General features: G+C 45.9%; 1 protein-coding gene across 22 annotated transcripts in view; it reads left to right on the top strand.

Annotated features, from left to right (window-relative positions):
- Positions 1 to 22,675, top strand: part of LOC106575187 (CLIP-associating protein 1-B) — a 36,517-nt gene extending 13,842 nt beyond the window's left edge. For 3 of the 22 annotated variants that reach the window (XM_014151498.2, XM_014151513.2, XM_014151512.2), the window contains 34 exons: positions 1,631 to 1,765; positions 2,520 to 2,605; positions 2,754 to 2,846; positions 3,094 to 3,239; positions 3,497 to 3,632; positions 3,974 to 4,044; positions 4,146 to 4,205; positions 4,787 to 4,864; positions 5,067 to 5,234; positions 5,509 to 5,555; positions 6,288 to 6,467; positions 7,026 to 7,055; positions 7,822 to 7,929; positions 8,245 to 8,400; positions 8,694 to 8,798; positions 9,522 to 9,584; positions 10,022 to 10,152; positions 10,419 to 10,663; positions 10,826 to 10,889; positions 11,022 to 11,024; positions 11,215 to 11,378; positions 11,991 to 12,213; positions 12,457 to 12,558; positions 13,601 to 13,744; positions 14,324 to 14,436; positions 14,637 to 14,756; positions 15,125 to 15,266; positions 15,541 to 15,772; positions 15,976 to 16,049; positions 16,209 to 16,376; positions 16,564 to 16,692; positions 18,441 to 18,647; positions 19,409 to 19,525; positions 19,745 to 22,675. In XM_014151498.2, the coding sequence (XP_014006973.2) occupies positions 1,631 to 1,765; positions 2,520 to 2,605; positions 2,754 to 2,846; positions 3,094 to 3,239; positions 3,497 to 3,632; positions 3,974 to 4,044; positions 4,146 to 4,205; positions 4,787 to 4,864; positions 5,067 to 5,234; positions 5,509 to 5,555; positions 6,288 to 6,467; positions 7,026 to 7,055; positions 7,822 to 7,929; positions 8,245 to 8,400; positions 8,694 to 8,798; positions 9,522 to 9,584; positions 10,022 to 10,152; positions 10,419 to 10,663; positions 10,826 to 10,889; positions 11,022 to 11,024; positions 11,215 to 11,378; positions 11,991 to 12,213; positions 12,457 to 12,558; positions 13,601 to 13,744; positions 14,324 to 14,436; positions 14,637 to 14,756; positions 15,125 to 15,266; positions 15,541 to 15,772; positions 15,976 to 16,049; positions 16,209 to 16,376; positions 16,564 to 16,692; positions 18,441 to 18,647; positions 19,409 to 19,525; positions 19,745 to 19,828 (4,124 nt within the window). In that variant the 3' untranslated portion in view covers positions 19,829 to 22,675. Of the gene's footprint in view, positions 1 to 512; positions 772 to 1,630; positions 1,766 to 2,519; positions 2,606 to 2,753; positions 2,847 to 3,093; positions 3,240 to 3,496; positions 3,633 to 3,973; positions 4,045 to 4,145; positions 4,206 to 4,786; positions 4,865 to 5,066; positions 5,235 to 5,508; positions 5,556 to 6,287; positions 6,468 to 7,025; positions 7,056 to 7,821; positions 7,930 to 8,244; positions 8,401 to 8,693; positions 8,799 to 9,521; positions 9,585 to 10,021; positions 10,153 to 10,418; positions 10,664 to 10,825; positions 10,890 to 11,021; positions 11,025 to 11,214; positions 11,379 to 11,990; positions 12,214 to 12,456; positions 12,559 to 13,600; positions 13,745 to 14,323; positions 14,437 to 14,636; positions 14,757 to 15,124; positions 15,267 to 15,540; positions 15,773 to 15,975; positions 16,050 to 16,208; positions 16,377 to 16,563; positions 16,693 to 18,440; positions 18,648 to 19,408; positions 19,526 to 19,744 lie in introns of those variants that run through there. The other 19 variants (XM_014151511.2, XM_014151500.2, XM_014151503.2 and 16 more) reach the window with 19 other exon arrangements.
- Positions 22,676 to 23,337: the final 662 nt, after the last annotated feature.

Here is a 23,337-nt window from a genome sequence, read left to right as displayed (position 1 = left end):
TCTGCTGACAAATTGCACATCTGTTAAGAAAAATTATCTTGAAGACAGAGAATAACTGTCTGTAGATGGAGTGTGATATTCCCCCATGTCTCTCTCATCACTCACCAGTGATGGCGCTAGGCTCACTGACCTGTAGATGGAGTGTGATATTCCCCCATGTCTCTCTCATCACTCACCAGTGATGGCACTAGGCTCACTGACCTGTAGATGGAGTGTGATATTCCCCCATGTCTTGCTCATCACTCACCAGTGATGGCGCTAGGCTCACTGACCTGTAGATGGAGTGTGATATTCCCCCATGTCTCGCTCATCACTCACCAGTGATGGCGCTAGGCTCACTGACCTGTTAAGATGGAATTCACTGCTCATCACTTTCTGTCTGGCTCCTCCCACTCCCAGGCTGGGTGTCCTATCATGGTGATAGAGAGGGTGTGTCCTTGCCTCCTCTCCCCCCTGTGGGAGGTGGAGCTGTCCATCTGCTTTCTCTGTCGTCCCTGCTCTACGGGTCGGCTCACTGTGCTCAGTAGGGAGGGGCACCTAGCATCACAGCACAGCAAGCGCTTGTGTGTTACTGGGAGAGAGTGTGAACTGTGCAGCAGGAGGGCAGCCATAGCCTGAGCCACGGGTGCTCACGCACCAGGGAGGGGAGAGTGTAGCTGGTACTGCTAGCTGCCTGCAGCGAGGGAGCTAGCTGGGAGACCTGTGGAGACTGGAGACTATGAGAGTCTGTCGACATGCTGAGGAAACTCGTCTGCAGGAAGATCTGTGCCTGTAAGCTCTGCTTCTCTTTCTTCTTGACACGTGGTGGGGGGTAGAGGAGAGGAAAGGCCCATTGTATTAATATTAATGAGCACCGTGGAGGAATGTGGGTCAGGTCAAAAGTGTGGGAGGGAGTCACCTGTCACTAAGATGAAGACATTTTCAGCTGAGGAGTGACAGACCGGAGAAGACAGCTGGGTACTATAAAGACTGAAGGCTCAGACAATCTAAAGGCTATCAGTAACAATGTCTGGATTTTATGAGCTACCCTCATCACAACTGGTATTGATGACAGCGGTATGCTCAGAGCTGGGTTTTAAATGAGGCTGGTTTATTCCACGCTCACCTTGTTGTGATATTGACAGCGTGCCTCATTTTAATTTTGCAATGGGGGAGAGAAACAACGTGAGGTAGATGGCACATAACTGATGTGATGTGTTGGTGTGCTGCCCCTGTGTTGTGTGGACCTCTGAATAATGTATGGGGTTGTGTTTCATTGATCGCTGGTCCGGCAGATTACTCTGCTCCCTCCGGTCCGACTGACCGGAACTGACGTGTTCAGTACACAACCGTTTGGGGGGGGTAGTCACTTCACTTCCACAGCATGAGGGCGCAACCACCGGTTACCGGAATCAGACCGAGACAATTACATACAGAATGAACTCTGATGACCCCTCCCCCCACTATGTCTGTGTGTGTGTGTTTGTGTAAATGCCAAAAGGTTATGCAGGCTGCTGTGTTGTTGTAGGAGAGGATGGGATTGAACACATGGTGCTGATATAAAACATTGTTAGTTTGTTTAGTACAGTCAGCATTCAAATTGTGCCGGACTGTAAATCACTTGAATCCTCTGTTTTGCCTTCCCTCCCAGATAAGAACTATGATGATGATGATTCTGTGGATGGGGGGCGGTCCTCCTCTTCTAAGGGCCCCACGTCAGGGAAGAAGGCAGTGAGCATGGGGTCCTTCCGCAGGCCCGGCTCTGCTTCCAGCACCAAATCAACAGGTGAGACGCCCCTTCCTGTTCGCACCAGCAGCGAGTGTAGAAGTGATGTTACGTCGAGCCATGTGTATTTTAACATTGTCAAATGGGATTTGTTCTTTCTCCTACCACCGTATTCCTTTCATTTGCTTCCTGGAGAATCCTTGTGTGTGTCTGTGTACATGCGTCTGTCTGTGTGCATGCATTGTTTATGTTTTTTTAGACATGATGACTGGATTATCTAGAAAAGCCTTTATTTGGCAATTTGGAATTTTCATTTAGGAGCACCAGTGCGCCTACAAAAATGAATGATTCTAGCTTTAATATTTGAAATACTTTTCGTTGTGCTCCTAAATTTGTTTGTGTGCGGAAACATTTTTCTACTTAGGCGCGCACGTGCTCCTTGTAAAAAAAGGTCAGCGTAGAGCCTTGAATAATGACCTCTGTCCAGGGTTTGTATGGAAGATAATTCACTGTGCTATAACAGAGATCGTGTCTATAACCCAGTCACTGTGGAGCTGTCTAGCGTCTATCTGTACCCTTGGAACAGCGGAGATGGTGAGGATTATATGATGATGTAATAGAACCAGAACACAGAGAGAAACAGAATACAGATTGATAGAGACATGGGATAATGACAATTGAGCGTGATATACCCGGCATGAACCCCATAAGGCTGCAGCCAATCCAAGTTTAACATTTGTGTGAATAATAGCCCACTAGAATAGCTTCCTGGTAAAGTTAACAATTCGACCTGGTGTCCCTCTGCTTATATCAGGGAGAGATGGTCCTAGTGCGGCTGCTGCAGGGGCTGTGGATGAGGAGGACTTTATCCGTGCCTTCGAGGAAGTGTCCACTATGGAAGTATGTGTTCACTTTCATCACAATATCAAAATCACTCTGCGCTATTCTCTCTTGGGCACGTGAAACAGGCCCTATGTTACAAGTGGTATATTAAACACATTAGGGATGTGCTTCCTCTTAAGTGATTCTTCTTCTCTCCTCCTCTCAGCTTTTCTCCAACAGGGAAATGGAGGACGCCATGACCAAGATCAGAGAGGTGCTGGCTGACGACAAACGAGACTGGGAGCACAGAGTCACTGCGGTAAGAGACGACCATCCGATCGCCCCTCACCTCCAGATGACTTCATCACACTGGCTACCTTCCAGTATCCACGCTAGCGTACCACTTGACGCAATGTATTGGCCATGCATTCTAAGTGTGGATTTTGGATTGTAGCCAGTGACTATTAAGTAGCTGTTCTATTAAGCGGCCACGTCTTATCATTTGATTGGAAATGTGACGGCGATTGACGGCTTGATGCTTTTCGCTGCGTCGTCTTCTTCTCTAGTTGAAGAAGATGCGTTCTCTGCTCCTGGCGGGAGCGGTGGAGTTTGACGGTTTCTCCCAGCAGCTGCGTCTCACGGAGGCAGCCTTCAAGATGTCTGCTAAAGACCTGCGCTCTCAGGTGGTCAGAGAGGCCTGTATCACTCTGGGGTAAGGAGAACTCTCGTCCTATTCTCTTACTCACGGTACCAATTCAAATCAAACAAGCTTTATTTAATGTCACCAAAGCCATACTATAATTACGTTATACAATATCAATGCAATTAAAACAATTGAAACTATAAAGAATTGTAGGAATATTTCCCCCCCCCACACTCTTTATTGTACAGCCCCATCAGTACAAAATAAGATAGTATTGATATCATAATAACTTGTCTCTGTGTTCGTATGGTCCCTCTATCCTGCAGCCACCTGTCCTTCGTCCTGGGGAACAGGTTTGACCACTGTGCAGAGTCCATCATGCCCACTCTCCTAACCCTGGTCTCTAACTCGGCCAAGGTCATGGCCACATCCGGCATCGCTGTCATACGACTCATCATCAGGGTGAGTGAACAATAAAGTTATTCACATTTTGAATTAAGTTGAGTTGAATTGAGCTGGGGGGGTTCAGTTGAGTTGAGTATCAGTCAGACAAAATGGTCATGAGGCTAGCCTTTCTTTGTTTGGAACGCTAACACACATTTTTCCTACCCGAGGGCTGCAAATGACATTCCACTGCATTCCCATGTGGGCATTCCTTGTTGGTGGTTGCTTGCGATTTGTTCTCCAAAGATGCCTTGTGTGTTCCTCACACTTCTTCTATACTAGAACAGCTAGTAACGTAAGGAGTGTAAACTGGACCTGTGACATGATGACTATATTTCTGTCCTCTCTCTGTCTTCCAGCATACACACTACCCTCGTCTCATTCCTATCGTGACCAGCAGCTGCCAGTCGAAATCTGTGGCCGTAAGAAGGTAAACAAACAAAGGAATAGCCTCAGAAAGTCTTATCCCTGATCGCACTCCAGCTGAGCGTCTGTTCGTTTCCCCTGACAGTCTTCTTGTTCTATTTCCAGGCGCTGTTTTGAGTTTTTGGACCTCCTGCTGCAGGAGTGGCAGACCAACTCTCTAGAGAGGTACGTTTAAACGGCTGCTACTGGACAGGCCTATAGACTCATACTTAGAGTTGTCCCCCCTCCTCAACAACTCAATATTGTATTGCCGTGTTGTAGATGTACTGTCCAGTGAGTTTGTGATGAGCCCGTCCAGGTAATATGAAACTACGTTGTTGTCAGGGAGTGGCTCCTCATCTCAGCAGTTTCCATGGCAATGCCAGGGAGGGATATCTATCCCATGAAAGCACACTGTGCTTCATCATTGACGTGAAACCAAATCTCTGACCGGGATGTCAGGGGAGCGCTCGGGTCACCTTCTCATTGATTTACCTGTGCGTCCCAAATGGCACCCTATTCCCTGTATAGTGCACTACTTTTGACCAGAGCCCTGTTGGCCCTGGCCGAAAGCAGTGCACTATATAGGGAATAGGGTGCCATAGGGCTCTGGACAAAAGTATTGCACTATATAGGGAATAGTGCTGGTTTTTGGGACGAAACCGTAGCTTTTTATGTTGCGGTGGTTTTGGTGGAGAGGGGGGTATTGGGATGCTGCATGCAGGGAGAATGAAGCTGGTGTTCCTACTCTTCTTGACCCCTCACAGGAATGTAGCTGTTCTGACAGAGACCATCAGGAAAGGAGTCCATGATGCAGACTCCGAGGCCAGATCAGTGGCCAGGAAGTAAGTCACTCTCACACTATGTCGGACATGCATGAACCATGTTTCTATTTGGAAATATGAGTTCACCAACATCGCATGTTGTCACGGTAACAGCTTTTCCTCCACATTTGATATTTTATCTGCCAACCTGAAACATTGCCCCGTTGACGACAGGCTGTCTCACCGTTTCTGGGCCTCTGTCCTCTCGTGTTGTGTTGTGCAGGTGCTACTGGACGTTCCACGGCCACTTCAGCCGGGAGGCGGAACATCTGTTCCAGGCTCTAGAGTCGTCCTATCAGAAGGCTCTCCAGTCCCACATGAAGAGTTCTGACAGCATCCTGTCCCTCCCTGCCTCAGACCGCTCCTCCTCCTCCTCACAGGAGAGCCTCAAGTGAGACGCTCCACCCTTTCTATCCTTCTCCCCCTCGTCTTCCTGTCTCCTTCTTTCTCTCCACCTCTCTCTTACTTGGCCCCCTTTCTGTCTTTCTCTGTCTCCTTATGTCTGTTTCTTTCAGTTTTGTCTCTCTCTAGTAGAGAGTTTCTCTTTCTGTCTGAGTTTATCTCTCCCTCTCGGTCCATCTGTGATATGAGAAGTAGTAGTATTGAAGGAGTATTGATCTTAGTCAGTCAGATGAATCACTGTCGATCTCTCTCTGTCTCCACAGCCGCCCTCAGTCTGCCAAGAGCTCCGTGGGAAACACCGTGACCAGGAGTAAGGACACTGGCATTACATGACTGGCATTACATGACTGGCATTACGCGACTGGCATTACGCGACTGGCATTACGTGACTGGCATTACGTGACTGGCATTACACGACTGGCATTACACGACTGGCATTACACGACTGGCATTACTACCACAGACATTACTACCACAGACATTACTACCACAGACATTACTACCACACACTGGAGAAAATATCTCCGGTCTCTTCTATCGTTTTAAATGATCCACACCTCTGGATATAATCAGACACCAGAAGATGTGTTTTCCATGTAGATGTCGATCATGATTTTTCAAGCACAGCAACAATGTCCGTGACATCTACTGTATGAAATCTATCCAGTATCCCTGCACATTGTTAATATAGTGTTGGAACTGACCCTGTGTGTAGCTTCTTACTTTCTGGGGTTCTTCTTTGTTATTTCCTGTGTGTTTTGGTTCTACCTTGTGTTATGTGTAGTACTACATTGATGTTGATCACTGCATTGTTGGGTTTAGAGTTTGCAAGAAAGGCATTTCACTGTACTTGTGCACGTGACATTACGACTTGAAACGTGAGTTTGGTTTATAGCTGTTAACTTTCCCTCTTTTCTTTCCTCTCTCTTTCCGAAATACGTTTGGGTAGAGAGCTTGGCTTATAACCGTTGTTCCTCTGTTCTCCCTCTCCGTTTCCTCTCCTCCCTCCCTCCCTCTCTTCCCTTCACTCCTCTCCCTGAAGCGAAAGCGGCTCCCGCCAGAGGTCCCTCCACCCCGCGCTCTCTCCAGCGTTCCCGTAGCGACGTGGACGTGAACGCTGCTGCCACCGCTAGTGCCAAGTCCAGGATGACTCCAGTGCCCGGCTCGCCTGCCCCCTTCAGCGCTGCCTCGGCTCTGCCACCCGGCTCCTACGCCTCTCTAGGTGAGCCAAAAACATGTGTGCTGTCTCTCTGTCTCTGTGTGTGTTCTAATTAAGCAGTAAGGTCCGAGGGGGGGTGGTATATGGCCAATATACCACGGCTAAGGTTTGTTCTTAGGCACGAGTGCCTGGATACAGCCCTTAGCCATGGTATATTGGCCATATACCACAAACCCCTGAGGTGCCTTATTGCTATCATAAACTGGTTACCAACGTAATGAGAACAGTGAAAATAAATGTTTTGTCATTCCCGTGGTATACGGTCTGATGTACCACGGCTATCAGCCAATCAGCATTCAGGGCTTGAGCCACCCAGTTCATATGAGTCTCATACCCTCACAGACGCTTTTACTGACTACGAGAGATATAGGACCATAGCATGGAGATTTAACCCTCATTTCTATTTGACAATAAAAACATTTAAATATGATGATTAAAATACATCTTAAGGCCTTTCCAAATTCTTGTAACCCCCCCCCCTCAGTCTTCCATATGGATTATCCTGCTAACTTCTGCTAACCTCTCTCTCCTGGACTCTCCTCCTCTTGTTTTTGCCCTTAGACAACACACCTGGTAACATTAGACCAGTGGGTAAGATGAGATGTGTAACTGTGTGTTTGTGTGGGAGCTGGAGGACTTCATCCAGGTTTCTCTGTCCCCTTTTGGTCTGTGTAATGTGCCGCACCATGTTTACAGTGGTCGTCTTTGTAGTGTGCTACGTCATTGAATACGGCGCTCATCTGTGGAACTCTGCATGGACTGTCTGCATGGTAGAACTACGTTGAGCCGGGTCATCAGGACTGGGGTTGGTAGCCAGAGAGAGGAGACCGAGACATTGATTGGGTCCACTAATAGACCTGTCCAACTCACATGACTGTAAAGACAGGCAGCCTCAGTGTCTGTCAGGTTATGGACCTTTATCGTTGCCCGTTTAACTGTCATTTCATGAAGTCTTTTTGTGCTGTACTCTCCCTTTCCCCTGAATGAACCATCGCCCTACCTAGAACAGAATACTGGAATATACGTGAATTATGTTTCTATATGTTGAGATGAAACATTTTTATAGAGGATGAGACATTTGTGACTTGAGATTTCTTGAACCAGCTGAATCGAGATTTGAGTGCATGTGTCTGTTGAAATGGCTGGTAGCAAGTATAGACTAGAGAGTGTGTCTGTTTCTGTGTGGTCTATGTATGAAGTCTCTGTAGGTGATGAGGGCTGGTGTCACCGAGCTGGGTGTGTCTGCGGCCGAATGGATCTGTGTCCACGTGAAGTTAAGCGTGTTTTCTCCCTCCCCGACCTCTCTCTCTATCACTGTCTCTCTCTCTCTCTCTCTCTCTCGCTCTCTCTCTCTCAGGCCGTGTGCGTACCAGGAGAACGAGTGCGGGGAGCGGCGTGGGGGCGAGTCCCTCTGTCATAGACAGTAGGGGGAGGAGTCGAGCCAAAATGGTGTCAGTGTCTCAACGTGAGTATCTTCCCCAGAAATATGTGCATCACGCCGGAATTAAAAAATACACACTGTTTCTAGATCAGTGTTTCTTGATCCTGGTCCTGGGGACCCAAAGGTGCACATATTTGTTTTTGCCCTGGCACTACACACCTGATTCCACTAATCAAGTCATCAAACTTTTAATCAGGTGTGTAGTGTACCTTTGGGTCCCCAGGATCAAGAAGCACTGATCTGGAGCAATTGTTTGACGTTTTTGCCACCTTTTCGTCACGTTGTGTGGGTATGCATTCTTCTCCCTTTATAAATACACCATGCTATGTCGTGATGCAGCTGGCAGTCGTTCTGGCTCCCCTGGTCGTCTCCTGAGCCATACATACGGCAGGATCTCCAGGGCCACTGGAGGGACAACGCCAGCAGAAAGCAGGCCTAAAGTCCCCCGCAGCCATGGCTGCAGCCGAGACACCAGTCCAGACAGATCAGGCCTGGGTAAGGACCAGGAAGGACAACACACACAGACACACTGAAGACAGAAAACAGCCCTCTACAGCTGTACTCCGAGTCTCCAACCTCTCTGCTCTCTGAACCACCTAATCTCCTGTCTGTCACTGAATGCAACCTTGTCTCCTCCTCTGTCCTGGCTAACTCAACTCCTCCTCTACTCCGCTGAGCTCTCTCTCTCTGAGTGTGTTGGTCTGTCTATCTGGCTGTGTGTTATAAAGCTCTTTCTTCCTCCTGCTGCTCTCTCTCTGTGTGTCCCACCCTCACCACCACTATACTAGCAAGGAGTCGTATCCCCCGGCCCAGCATGAGTCAGGGCTGCAGCAGGGACACCTCTAGGGAGAGCAGTCGAGACACCAGCCCCGCTCGGGGATTCTCTCCTCTGGGTGAGTACAGTATAGTAACGTGCCCAGCCCAGAGACCATGGCCACCGTGTCCCTCAATGCCTGGTTGCCGGGGGCCTGAACCCTGACTAGTCCTATCTAGAGTAGAACACTAAGGCCATCATCAAACCGCAAGAAAACCAACCGAAACCAACCTCTTCCACTTCCATCTTCTGCATGCCTTTTACTTGTCTTTCAAATTTCCCCTTTCACTCCAGAGTGACAACAACATTTTCCTCAACAACCATTTTTTACTAATCATGCCAGAGTCATTGATGACATGGCATGGGATGAGTTGACGCTAAACTTGTGTCCGCTGTCAGCTTATAGACTTGCGATCAGAGCCTTTGTGTCCAATGCCGGGATGCCTCTCGACATTCTTGGCGCAAATGTTTGCATGAAGCCAGTTAGCGTTGTCACATGGTAGAATACCTCCACCTCAGGTTGACAGTCATGTACTGTATGAGTTGAAGAAGATACTCTTTTTAAAGGTGTGTCTAACTTCACTTCCTGGTCACACTTTATTTGGATAGTCCGGGTTTTCCATCTGTAGATCTATAGATGGTCATACTATCTATTGATAAGCAACTGGTTGCTAAGGTTAGATTTAGAATAAGCTTTAGAGTAAGGGTTAAGTTTAGGGTTAGGATAAGTGTAAGGTTAGGGTTAGAAGATGGACTATCCAAATAAAGAATCACTCCACTCCCTCCCGTGTTCCTCTTCTAGCGTCCAGACGGGTCTCCCGCTCCACCAGTGCTCTCCACTCGGCTGAGTCTGTGGGCCACTCAGGTGACCTGTCCTGCATGTCTCCATTAGACCAGACAAATGGCATGTCAGTGTTCCATAGTGCAGTTCACCTCGATCAGCCACAGGGGGCGATGGAGAGCTGAGCATCCTCCTTATTTCAGTTTGGATTCGTCTTATTTTTCAAGTCAATCTGTGTTATTTTGTTTCATTCCGTTTTTGTTATTCCGTTTGTTTTTATTGGTCCTTATACTCTGCTGTAAAATAAAACTTAAATTCATCATGTTCTTATTTTGTGCTATACTCTGTATCTTCTCTTGAGTTTCTCATGACCTGCTGATGTAATTTGCTTGATTTGTTTTTTCCCCCCATGACTTTTACTCCCCGTTTAGTTCATAGGTCGACTGCTTTTCCTTTGTAGTACTGTATTACTGTGCTCCTATAATACTACAGTGTTATTATATCTGTTGTGTTTCCTCCAGAGCGTCTGGGTCTGGCCCACCAGGCCCGTATCTCAGCCTCTGTCAATGCCATGAGGATCCTCAACACTGGGACCGAGGTGGAGGCAGCCGTAGCCGATGCCCTGTTACTAGGAGACGCCAGGAACAACAAGGTGGATGTTTAGATTCTCTATCCTCTTTACCATCTGAATCATAGCATATGCTGATCATAACAGCTTTGACGGCTTTTTCTCTTGGGGGGACATTTTGTTGGATTTAGGTCTACGTTGACTCGTATTTGCCTCTCGAATGTAGTCTTATGGCAGCTTGTTGAACAGGAAGTGTCATTGATTTCTCTTCACTCTGTGGCGTGACTTAGTGAGTATGCTGTATATGTACCTGCACGCCCATTTGACCTCTTAACCCTTGACCCCTCCAGCGGCGGCCAGTCAGAAGACGGTACGAGTCCCCGGGGATCTACTCCGACGACGACGCTAACAGCGACGCCAGCAGCGCCTGCTCTGAGCGCTCGTATGGCTCGCGGAACGGCGGCCCGCCCCACTACATGAGACAGACGGAGGACGTGGCCGAGGTGCTGAACCACTGTGCCAGTTCCAACTGGTCTGAGAGGAAGGAGGGGCTGCTGGGACTACAGAACCTGCTCGTTAGCCAGAGAATTCTCAGGTGGGATAGAGACCATCTATTTGTGTTTTTGAACTTCTGTAATGTAATGCGTTTTGAGGCCGTCACTGAGACAACTGTCCTCTAGATAAAAATCTGGCTGAAACCAAAAGGTGTTGTACGATTCATCGCCTTTCTTTTTTTTCCCCCGCTCGTGTGTCGCAGTCGTGTGGAGCTGAAGAGATTGTGTGAGATCTTCACAAGGATGTTCGCTGACCCACACAGCAAGGTGAGGCCACAATAGAACCCCCCGTGTCTGATATAACCTGTGTTCTGACGTGAATCTAATGTAGTTACTGTACTAACCAACTGTCTGTTTTTATGTCGCATGGTCGTCTTTGCGGTGGACTTGTAACATCAGCGAGTAAGTGTTTTTGTTTTTGTCCGTCACCTTTTTTAATAGTAATGCAATCGAATCCGACTATTCGGATAGTTGATTGATTAATTATTGTTGTTCTGTATGTTGTCCTACGGTAATACTCCTTAACAGTGATGTAAATACTTATAGCCTATTATTGAGTGACTGACTGGGTGGTCACTGTGTCTGATCTCAGGTGTTCAGCATGTTTCTGGAGACCCTGGTAGACTTCATCACCCTGCACAGAGAGGACGTGCAGGACTGGCTGTTTGTCCTGCTCACCCAGCTGCTGAAGAAGATGGGAGCTGACCTCCTGGGGTCCGTACAGGCCAAGGTCCAGAAGGCTCTGGACGTCACCAGGTCAGAACTAAAGCTCCATCTCTGTTCCCGTTCTCACACAGGTCTTTTTTTCCCCCACTTCTTGCTTTTCAGCACAATTCCACCAACTATGGTGGAAGTATAACCAGGGCAGCTCAGTACAGCTTGGTTTGGCTCGGCTTGGTAGTGTGAAAAGCCCTTAGATGTTGTTTTTGCCTGTTTGTGGAGTTTCTAGTGCAGGGTTCCCCAACTGGCGGCCAACGGGCGCCCCCCCATGTTTTCTGAGCAAAAAAATAAGAATAAAAAAATATATATGAATTTTTTGCATTTTCATTGGTCAAGTTAAACACCAGGAAATCAGGTCCAGCTGATTTTAATTTTGTAAATCTGTTCCCAAGTATTGCCACGCATAGTAGAGAGATATGATCGTATACAAATGTAAGCAAGGTTTGAAATGATTATGTTTTAGTCAAATATTATATCTGTTTGGTCTTCTTGCAGTCTACAAAGTATTTGTAATTATGTGCCGGCCCCCCGAAAATCCACTCAGCAAAAGAAATCGTCCCGTGCCTGAATCTAGATGATGATCCCTGTCCCAGTGCATCAATCCCTCTCATCTCTCTTTTTCTCTTTATTTTCCTGTCGCTTTCCCAGGGACTCATTCCCGTTCGACCAGCAGTTTAACATCCTGATGCGTTTCATCGTGGACCAGACCCAGACCCCCAACCTGAAGGTCAAGGTGGCCATCCTGAGGTACATTGAGTGCCTGGCCCGTCAAATGGACCCCGCAGACTTTGTCAACTCCAGCGAGACGCGCCTGGCCGTCTCCCGCATCATCACCTGGACCACGGAACCAAAGAGCTCCGACGTCAGGAAGGTGGGCAGAGTTGGGTTTGTTTCCATAACAACAGCGTCAGGCACTTTCTTTTAATTGATTTTATATTTCACAGGGACAACGCACATTAATCAGCATGTCTGTAAACGTCCCAGATTTAACCAGCCGGCCAATTTTCAACTGATCAGCCAAAGCTCTAAAATAACTATTGTTTGCTGGCTTCATCCATTTTTGCTTGTTTTTATTTTTGTATTTTAAACGGATAATTCCCCCCCCCAACCCCAGAGCTTCCACCATAGCTGGGCAGGTGAGGAGTTGTCAGGCAGGCCCAGCATCACCATAGCCTCTCTACCTGGAGAGGGGAACGTGGAGGAGAGGTGCAAGCAGGTAGTAGAGCCCCCGACCCATCAGTCAGCTGCACGGTCTGCAGTCTGCCTCATATAACTTCCTCAAGCCTGGGCTCTCTGTCTCTAACCCAACTTCGCCATGCTGGCGTACAGAGTTCTTTCTGCTTTATAACTGAATGTAAAGGACAGTGCAAGGGTGGGGATGGGGACTGAACTGGCTCATAACAGTTGTTTCTCCTTTCAAAGGTTTCTTCATAATGAGTGAATGGTAAAGCGGCAATCAGCAGTTGAAATGATAACAAGGTGTTGACCCCACCACTCCATCGCTGAGCGATTGGCCTCAAATTCATAGACCGAGCTAGGGATGCAAGGACTGACCATGCATGATATCAAAATGATAGTTAAAACTATGTTTTGAGGCTATACCGGGTTTGTTTACATTGCCTTTGTTTACAAACGATGGAGTTAAACAAGCTTACATTTAGGATTCTGATGGGGTACGACAGTTGAGCTGAGCTCATGAGGCATTTATAAGTTCAAGAATCAATGGGTGCATATCTAATTCATGTAGAAGTCAAAACATTTATCTAGCAGCTGCAGATTGCCCCTTTAAGCGATGGGGTGGGAACGGGCAACATAATGGCTCTGAATGGGCGGTAATATTGCGTGTTGATAGTAGCCTGTGCTGCTGTTACTTGTTCCTCGTGGCTCTTGTTTATTTGCAGTGACCAGGTTTGGTTGACCGACATGCATGGAATTCACACGAGAGAACCATTGATACTGGTTTTTAACTGGTTTCCAAGAACTGCCAATGGTTTAAACTCACCTGACTAACTGAATGCTAACTGAACCTAAACAAAAATGTGCCACTGTATTTCTGTGCTGTATTTATGGATCATGTCTTTGTACACCCATTGACTGATGTGACTCATGGAGAGCAGGATGGGCTTGTTGAATGTCTCGTCTCTAAGCGTCAGATGTTACCTTGAAATGCACATTATTGCGTGATGTTAATGGAGAAAGGGAACGTCCTCTCTGATGACCTCTAACCGTTGACCTCTCTGTGACCCTTTAATCCCCAGGCGGCTCAGGTGGTTCTGATTGCCTTGTTTGAGCTGAACACCCCAGAGTTCACCATGCTGCTGGGGGCCCTGCCCAAGACCTTCCAGGACGGAGCCACTAAACTCCTGCATAGCCACCTCCGGAACTCCAGCAGCACCGGCGTGGTAAGACCTGACTCTGACGTTCACGTGTAGTCAACATCGTGGAGAGGATGAGACTGAGCCGGGCTAAAATCGCTCTATCCCAAACATCTACTCACCGTGAGAAGACGAGTAGTGAATTTACACAGCGCAACTAGAATAGTGCATTTGCTCAGGAAGGTCCTCTTGAATGCGCCGAATATCTTCTCACTGGCAGAGTTAGCCAACAACGTGAACTTTATTTGCTGTAACATGGACAATAGTTGTATTGTAATCTAAATATACTGGGATAGCATCATATAATTAAGCAATAAAGACAGAGGAGGTGTGTTATGGCCAATATAACACGGTTAAGGGCTGTTCTTAGAGTGCCTGGATACAGCCCATTGCTGTGGTATATTGGTCATATACCACAAACCCCTGAGGTGCCTTATTGCTATCATAAACTGGTTACCAACGTAATTAGAGTGGTAAAAATACATGTTTTGCCATACCCGTGGTATACGGTCTGATGTACTACAGCTGTCAGCCAATCACCATTCAGGGCTCGAACCACCCAGTTTATAGTGTACTGTACCTTCTCTGATTCTGTATGATCCGCAGGCTTCTCCCAGTAACACCATGGGACGGACTCCTCCCCCACCTCGCCACCCCAGCAGTCGCAGCAGCCCCCTCACCTCTCCCACCAACTGCTCCCATGGGGGGCTCTCTCCCAGGTAGGTCTGACCTTTAATATCTGGTCAACCAACACACCATAGAAGTTAGTTACATCACTACTAACTTAACTAACAACGACAACAAGTAGTCCCCCCTCTCCGCACTGTTCCCTCCTCACGTCTCTTTTTCTCCCTTGCGACTCTATTCCCCCCTTTCTTTCCCTTCCTCCCTCCCTTGCCGTGCTCTGGGTACGTTACAGCCGGCTATGGGGTTGGAGTGCTGATGGCCTGTCAAAGTACCCTCCTCCCTTCCCTTCTCCTCTCTCCTCCACCCCTGCTGCACCCTCCCTCAAGACCCTACGAAGTGCTTACTCTCCCAGGTACAATGTCACATAGCTGTGTCACCCTTGATTTGTCCCTACCCCACGGTCTATTTTGTTTTTCCTTTCACTTCCTTATTTTTTTTTTCATTCCGCAGCAGCAATTCACCACATTAACACCTTGACTCACCAGTCTGTTCCACTCTGTCTGTCAACACGTACTGTTATCCACGGTTCATCTTTTATATGAAAAGGATGGTTGAATAGCGGGATAAACGGCTTGACATGACATCTTTACGTACTAGGTAAATGAAATGGTGTCGTTTCAACCAGTTTTTCCCACTGGGCAGACATCTTGTTCCTGTGGTGGTGTTGTACGTTAGTGTCGTACTTGAATAATAACCCCTCCCTCCCGGTGTGACCTGAAGCATGTTGGAGTACGACACGGAGAACCTGAACACCGATGAGATCTATAGCTCCCTGCGAGGCGTCACTGAGGCCATCCAGAACTTCAGCTTCCGCAGTCAGGAGGACCTCATGGAGCCAGGCAGAGGCAAGAGAGAGGACACGGTGAGGGGCTTGGGCAATTCCCTACTATTGTCCACTCCCTCCCTCCCCCTCATTGATTTAAACGATTTGGATTGTTAGAATGGACTAGAGGGAGTATCTTCCAACAGCCCATTCCTTTTAAATCCAGAGGGGGGAGCGAACCAGTTGTTTGGCAACTGTTCTCAGGTCAATATATTTATTTTCTCTAGAATGGACATGAACATACATTTAGTTATTTTTATAAAACTGTATGGTTGTTATGTCACGTTTTATCAATAGTCTTGTTTCTCCTCAGCCGGGTGTTGGAACAGCGTCACACTCTGGTGTTGACGTGGTGGAGGGGCCCGGGGGTCGCACGGCCCTGGACAACAAGACCTCCCTACTCAACACCCCCTCCCCCCGTTCCTTCTCCGGCCCCCGGGGCCGCGACTACAACCCCAACAACTACTCTGACACCATCAGCGCCTACGACAAGGCTGCCCTGAGAGAGACGGTGTACGAGGACGACGTGGAGCAGCTTCGAGATGGTGAGGCTGCCTCGAGGGCCCGAAATGGCACCCTGTTCCCTATGCTACTTTTCTGAAATGGCACCCTATTCCCTATATAGTGCACTACTTTTGACCACCCTATTCCTTTCATAGCTCTGGCCAAAAGTAGTGAGCTATATAGGGAATAGGGTGCCATTTGGGATGGTCATAATACATTTATGACCCAACCCTCTTCCTCGCAGGCCGCCAAGAGTGTGGTGGAGAAAACAAGATGCTGCGCACTAAGAACAGTTCCCCTGCGGAGCAACTGGAACTGGTGATTGATTGAATTCATTTGACAATATTTTCAATGTTTTACTACAGCTACATAATAACACTTTAAAGTCACGGACAAGGAGGTCCTTTTTAAATTCCATTTAGTGATCTATATGTAATTCTATGGTCACTGACTAATATCTATTGTGGTCGTTGAAAGGTGGGCGAGCTGCTGAAGGAGCTGTCTAACCCCAGTGAGAGGCCAGAGGAGAGGAGGGGAGCCCTGGTGGAGCTGCTGAAGATAGCCCGGGAGGACAGCCTGGCAGTGTGGGAGGAACACTTCAAAACCATGCTGCTCCTGCTGCTGGAGACTCTGTCAGATCAAGATGTATGGACTCTGGATGAATGAAGAAATGGATGGATAGAGAGATAGGAAGAAAAAAAATACTTTGAAAAACAACAATCAACAAAGTTAACTCTGTCTTGGGAGCAATGCCACAATCTGATGCTTGAATCCACTGTTCTTCCTTCCACTGTCTCTGAGCATGTCGCGTCCTTTTCCCCCAAACCTGCAGAACACCATCCGGGCACTGGCGCTACGAGTGCTAAAGGAGATCTTACGCAACCAGCCGGCCCGCTTCAAGAACTACGCAGAACTCACCATCATGAAGACCCTGGAGCTACACAAAGACTCCCACAAAGAGGTAGCTCTCACTGGCTCTCTCCGTCTATGAGGCTCTGCTTTAGAGGACATGCTGAGTCTACACTTCTTGAATTAATAGCTTTCAACTCTGATGATGTGTTTAGTTTTTTATGGAGTTAACAGCACTTGAAATATAATTATGAAAAGACTGTCGGGATGAAGTGTAGTCTTGCCTGTGGATGTACAGTACCAGTCAAAAGTTTGGACACACCTACTCATTCAAGGGTTTTTCTTTATTTTTTAATATTTTCTACATTGTAGAATAATAGTGAAGACATCAAAACTATGAAATAACACATATGGAATCATGTAGTAACCAAGAAAGTGTTAAACAAATCAAAATATTTTTTATATTTGAGATTCTTCAAAGTAGCCACCCTTTGACTTGATGACAGCTTTGCACACACTTGGCATTCTCTCAACCAGCTTCACGAGGAATGCTTTTCCAACAGTCTTGAAGGAGTTCCCACATATGCTGAGCACTTGCTGGCTGCTTTTCCTTCACTCTGCGGTCCAACTTATCTTAAACTATCTCAATTTGGTTGAGGTCGGGTGATTGTGGAGGCCAGGTCATGTGATGCAGCACTCCATCACTCTCCTTGGTCAAATAGCCCTTACACAGCCTGGAGGTTTGTTGGGTCATTGTCCTGTTGAAAAACAAATGATAGACCGAATAAGCGCAAACCAGATGGGATGGCGTATCGCTGCAGAATGCTGTGGTAGCCATGCTGATTAAGTGTGCCTTGAATTCTAAATAATTTACAGACAGTGTCACCAGCAAAGCACACCTACACCATCACACCTCCTCCATGCTTGACGGTGGGAACCACACATGAGGAGATCATCCGTTCACCTACTCTGCGTCTCACAAAGACACGGCGGTTGGAACCAAAAATCTCTAATTTGGACTCATCAGACCAAAGGACAGAGTTCCACCGGTCTAATGTTCATTGCTCGTGTTTCTTGGCCCAAGCAAGTCTCTTCTTCTTATTGGTGTCCTTTAGTAGTGGTTTCTTTGCAGCAATTCGACCATGAAGGCCTGATTCACGCAGTCTCCTCTGAACAGTTGATGTTGAGATGTGTCTGTTACTTGAACTCTGTGAAGCATTTATTTGGGCTGCAATCTGAGGTGCAGTTAACTCTAATGAATTTATCCTCTGCAGCAGAGGTAACTATGGGTCTTCCTTTTCTGTGACGGTCCTCATGAGAGCCAGTTTCATCATAGCGCTTTGATGTTTTTTGCGAATGCCCTATTTGGTCTTTTACCAAACAGGGCTATCTTCTGTATACCAACCCTACCTTGTCACAACACAACTGATTGGCTCAAACGCATGAAGAAGGAAAGACATTCCACAAATTAACTTTTAACAAGGCACACCTGTTAATTGAAATGCATTCCAGGTGACCTCATGAAGCTGGTTGAGAGAATGCCAACCGTGCACAAAGCTGTCATCAAGGCAAAAGGTGGCTACTTTGAAGAATCTCAAACATAAAGCATATTTTGATTTGTTTAACACTTTCTTGGTTACTACATGATTCCATATGTGTTATTTCATAGTTTTGATGTCTTCATTATTATTCCACAATGTAGAAAATAGTACAAATATAGAAAAACCCTTGAATGAGTAGCCGTGTCCAAACTTTTGACTGGTACTGTACATGTACCCTTCTCTGTCAATAAACCAAAATGAACCCATTCCATGATCAACCATTTCACCCTCCTCACTCCACCCTTCCCTCTCTACCCAGGTGGTGCGGGCAGCAGAGGAGTCAGCCTCCACCCTGGCCGGCTCCATCCACCCAGAACAGTGTATCAAGGTGCTGTGTCCCATCGTCCAGACGGCTGACTACCCCATCAACCTGGCTTCCATCAAGATGCAGACCAAGGTGATAGAACGCATCACCAAGGAGTCCCTCCACCAGCTGCTGCCTGACATCATACCAGGACTCCTGCAGGTAAAAAGGGCTTTATAGGTCAAGTTGACTGATTGGTTAGTCCATTGGTTGATTTATTGATGTACTTATTGATTGGTTGATGTGGAATCACTTGGAATGTATCTACTTCCAGTACAGTGTTGATGGTTGTGGTTTAGTTACATAAGATAATTACTCTCTGACCTTGGGATTATGCCACACTGTCTATACACTGAGTATGTACAAAACATTAAGAACACCTGCTCTTTCCATGACATAGACTGACCAGGAGAATCCAGGGGAAAGCTATGATCCCTTATTGATGTCACTTGTTAAATCCACTTCAATCAGTGTAGAAGAAGGGGAGGAGAAAGGTTAAGGAAGGAATTTTAAGCCTTGAGACATGGATTGTGTATGCATGCCATTCAGAGGGTGAATGGGCAAGTCAAATATTTAAGTCCCTTGAATGGGGTATGGTAGTAGGTGCCAGGCCTACCGGTTTGTGTCAAGAACTGCAACGCTGCTGGGTTTTTCACACTCAAGTTTCCCATATGTATCAAGAATTGTCCACCACCCAAAGGACCATCCAGCCAACTTTACACGACTGTGGGAAGCATTGGAGTCAACATCGGCCAGCATCCCTATGGAACGCTTTCGACACCTTGTAGAGTCCATGGCCCGACGAATTGAGGCTGTTCTGAGGGCAAAATGGGGGGGCTGAAACTCTCTATTAGGAAGGTGTTCCTAATGTTTGGTGTACTCAGTGTATGTTTAATATTGTTGTGATGTCTCTCTGTGTACAGGGGTACGACAACACAGAGAGCAGTGTGAGGAAGGCCAGTGTGTTCTGTCTGGTGGCTGTCTACTCTGTCATCGGTGAAGAGCTGAAGCCCTACCTGGCCCAGCTCACAGGAAGCAAGGTACACTACCGTCTCATCTCAGCACCCTGTCTGGGTCGCTCTCAAATGGCACCCTATTCCCTACGTGGTGCACTAGGAAATAGGGTGCAATTTGGGATGCAGACAATGTCTTTAATTCCCTTCTGTTTGTTTCAAGATCTGCAGGTTGCTGAATGTTTTTCAATAAAACGTCATGTTAGGATGGGTTGGTTTCATTCAGCGTGTTTACTATCCCACCAGATGAAGCTGCTGAACCTGTACATAAAGAGAGCCCAGACGTCCACCAGCAACAGCAGCAGCTCCTCAGACATCTCCTCATACTAATGAACATGGCCCTCCGGCTCCATCCGTGTGTGTGCAGGTACATACAGTACAGGGTTGTGTTCATAGGGCACCAAACGGTGCAAAACAGACTGAAACAGGAAGGGACTACGTGGACTACTGGTCCAATCAGAAACACTAATTGTATTATATTTTTACCGTTTTGAAATATTTTCCATGGCGTGCCCTAATGAACGCGACCCAGATAGGGAAACAGTTGTGCCTCAATCTTTCTTTCCAGACCTCCTTGTAGTTTTAATGTATTCTAATAAAGGCTGTTGGCTGTTCCTTGTTGGGAAACCCTATGCCTGTCGCAATTAACATTTTATTTCCTTCTGTTTTGTCGTCTTGTAAATACTTTAATTCCACATTTTATTAAGATTTGAATGCGCCACTAATTCACACCTAGTCAAATGAATGTAAAGAGCTTTGAAGGAAACCTGAGTCCTTTATAAACCGTCTGAAAGGTTTTAATGTTGATGGAAGCAGAGTGTCGCTCTGTACACGACCGCCTCATTGCCTCTAGTGTTCCATCTCGCAATGGACAGATAGGCTTATTTGGAAACATGTTATTTGGTTATTTGTAAAGGGTCAATTTAAAAATGGCGATTTCGATAGTAATTGTTCCATAGTATTTGGCGTCTGAAGAATTTGTTCTTGGTGGCGATGCTATGTTTTTAAGCCTGTATTTAAAGAATAATCCTTGTAGAATTTCTCAGTTAGTGAGAATCTAAAAACGTTAATTTCCATTACTGGTAGAAGATCATTTGGCTGGCCAATGATTAGTACATGCAGTGAAACGCTGTATTGAATAAGCCTCTGTAAACTGCCTATGTGTGTAACACCTGTGTTGACTGTGGTTTGGGCCTCAACAACTGGTGAAGGAATATTTTCCATTTTCACTACGTTATTATGAAAGGGGAGTTATTGGTTGAGTTGGTAGAGGTTTGAGTCTGCTGTTTTTTGTGCTTTAACATTCGGGCACGTTGTAATGAGTCAAAACTACTGGGATCTGAAGTATTCTTGCAATGTAAAACCACAATGAAGAGTCCTAGAATTTGCAAATGTGAAATATTTTGTCTAAAAACAAAATATGGGCAATACCTATTTGTCATATAGTATAAAGACCTTGACAATCTGACATATTAGTTGATAATCTAAGGACATTGTAAGTGCCAGTGCTCAACAAAAAATCTTAACCATTTTAAAGACATAGGAGGCAAAAAAAATAGAGAAGTTTTGTCTTTTGAATTGAATCCAGCAATAATGAATTAGTAACAAAAAAATCCAACTACTTGGATGAACTTTTTTGTCAAAGCACTGTAAATTACCATTGTAAGTTAACCATCCTTGTTTGAAATGTATAGATGCCATTTTTTAGCGCTCCTCTGAAATGTTACTGCTGCTTTAGAAATACTAATCATGGCGTTACACCTAATGTATTTTACTCTCCTTATTATGAATGTTACAGGTACCGTTTCGGTTAGAACTAGAATTCAGAGTTTGGGTCAATTCCATTTCAATTCAATCCATTCAGAAATTCCATTTCCCAATTTTCCTCAATGCTTGTCTATGGGGATTCAAATGAAATTGGAATTTCAGTTTACTTCCTGATTTGATTGAAATGAATTGAGCCCAACCCTGTTAAAAGTCAAGATAAGTGTGGCCTGTTACTGAGAACACTATCGGGCCTTACTGTTTCTGTAGTACGGTTTCACTACATTGACTGTTAAAATGTACTGTAACAGTGCAGAATCATTCTTTTTTTTCTCAAATGTGAGAACTCTTAGCAATTTTATCAGCTATGGACTGGATGGAACATTGGCTATGACTAAGTCCAAAATGTTGTCAAATACAAACACAGTATTTCTTTTGTTAGACCTGCCTGTTGCAATTGAATCAAAAAGGAAACTCCAAATTAGTGTTTTGTACAGCTCTTTTAATCATTGATTCACAAACTTGTTATAAAAAGAGAGTCAGAGAGAGACCTCATTTGCATGCGAGAGAACATGCAAATATTATACCCAGCAACCTCGATGATTAACTAACATTCCCTACTCTGACTTTATGTTGAAGAAACGTTGCTTCTAATCTATGACTGTCTGGTCAGCTTGTATTATATAACACACACATAAACACACACTATTGATATCATCACAGCTACCAAGCTAGGGCTGATTTTAACAGACCAAACATTGTATAGTATACTGTAACTGTATGCTGTGTGCACACATTGCCCTGTATCAAAAACCAAACCCTATTATCCTCAAGCCACGTATCTTGAGCGTGTATTTGCTTGTGCCTTGTTTGTTTTTTTACAGTACACCTGGCAATATTAATCCATACTATAGCTTCTGAATACTGCTTTTGAAATGTTCCTTTTGCCCCCATTTCGAAATACTGTATTATATGTCATGAATTATACAGGAAGTGTGTTGCGTTGAAGACCAAGGTTATGTCCCAAGTGGCACCCTATTCCCTACCTAGTGCCCTACTTTTGACCAGAGCCTTATGGGACCCGGTCAAAAGTAGTGCCCTATATAGGGCATAAAGTTCCATTTGGGATGCATCCCAAGGCTGCTGTAAATAAAGCCAATAGTTTAATGGCAGTATTTTCCACAGATGTAATATTGGCTTGGCTGTCCTATTCCTTGTGAACCACTTACAATGCATGCTTATTTTGTTTAGCTCCAGTCATTGTTTTATCCCCCCATACCTATATTTATATACCGTCTGTTATATTTTCTGTGTATTATGACAACTGTACATATTTCATGTTTTGTTCACTTCTTTCTCCCGTGATAGAATTTGTTGAAATTTTAAACTTGAAATAAACCAACTTCAGTCCCTGTCCGAAGCATGTAATCACATATGTTGTGTATTTGAAGTATAAATTGAGAGCAGATATACAGTATCTTTTCGAGAATGTGGGAGAAGAAAATCTCCTGCAGGACATGGGAATAGCAGCAGATGGCGCTCTTTGCATTTTCTTGAGAGGAAAAGCATCCTCTGTGTATTACTTTAATATAAAAAAACAACACTTTCCCGCACCCTGTCCGCTTCTCACCGCTTTCCTTCCATTGAAAATGAACGGGAAGCGGCGTTTCACCGCGTGCTAGTGTACACGGGGCATTTAGAGGAGGCAAACTGAAAGTGGAATTGAACAGTTATTAGTTGTCCTGCTGCTCTTATGGGCTCACAGGTGCACTGTAGCCTTCCCTAATCAGGGGTAGGATAGAAGGCACAGGCCATTACGCTTAGGATGTGGTGAATCAGCAATAAGACCGCAGACTCTCTCATTTGTCACTGCAGCATCCTTGGTTTTTGTGCGTTCTCCAGTCATCTGAAGGCTCACCAATAAAGAGTGGAAAAACACTATCACCACCTGCATCATTAGTGATCAAAAAGAAAGTGTTAGTAGGCTGGCCAGCTTAGAAGTGGATTCCCTGTAACAAACAATTCAATCAGCAGCATATGATTAAATTAACATTGGGGCAAATGTGTGACCGCTG

This window comes from Salmo salar, chromosome ssa17 (genome assembly GCF_905237065.1).
Source record: "Salmo salar chromosome ssa17, Ssal_v3.1, whole genome shotgun sequence".
Classification (NCBI taxonomy): Eukaryota; Metazoa; Chordata; class Actinopteri; order Salmoniformes; family Salmonidae; genus Salmo; species Salmo salar.
This window is presented reverse-complemented; position numbering and strand designations above follow the sequence as displayed.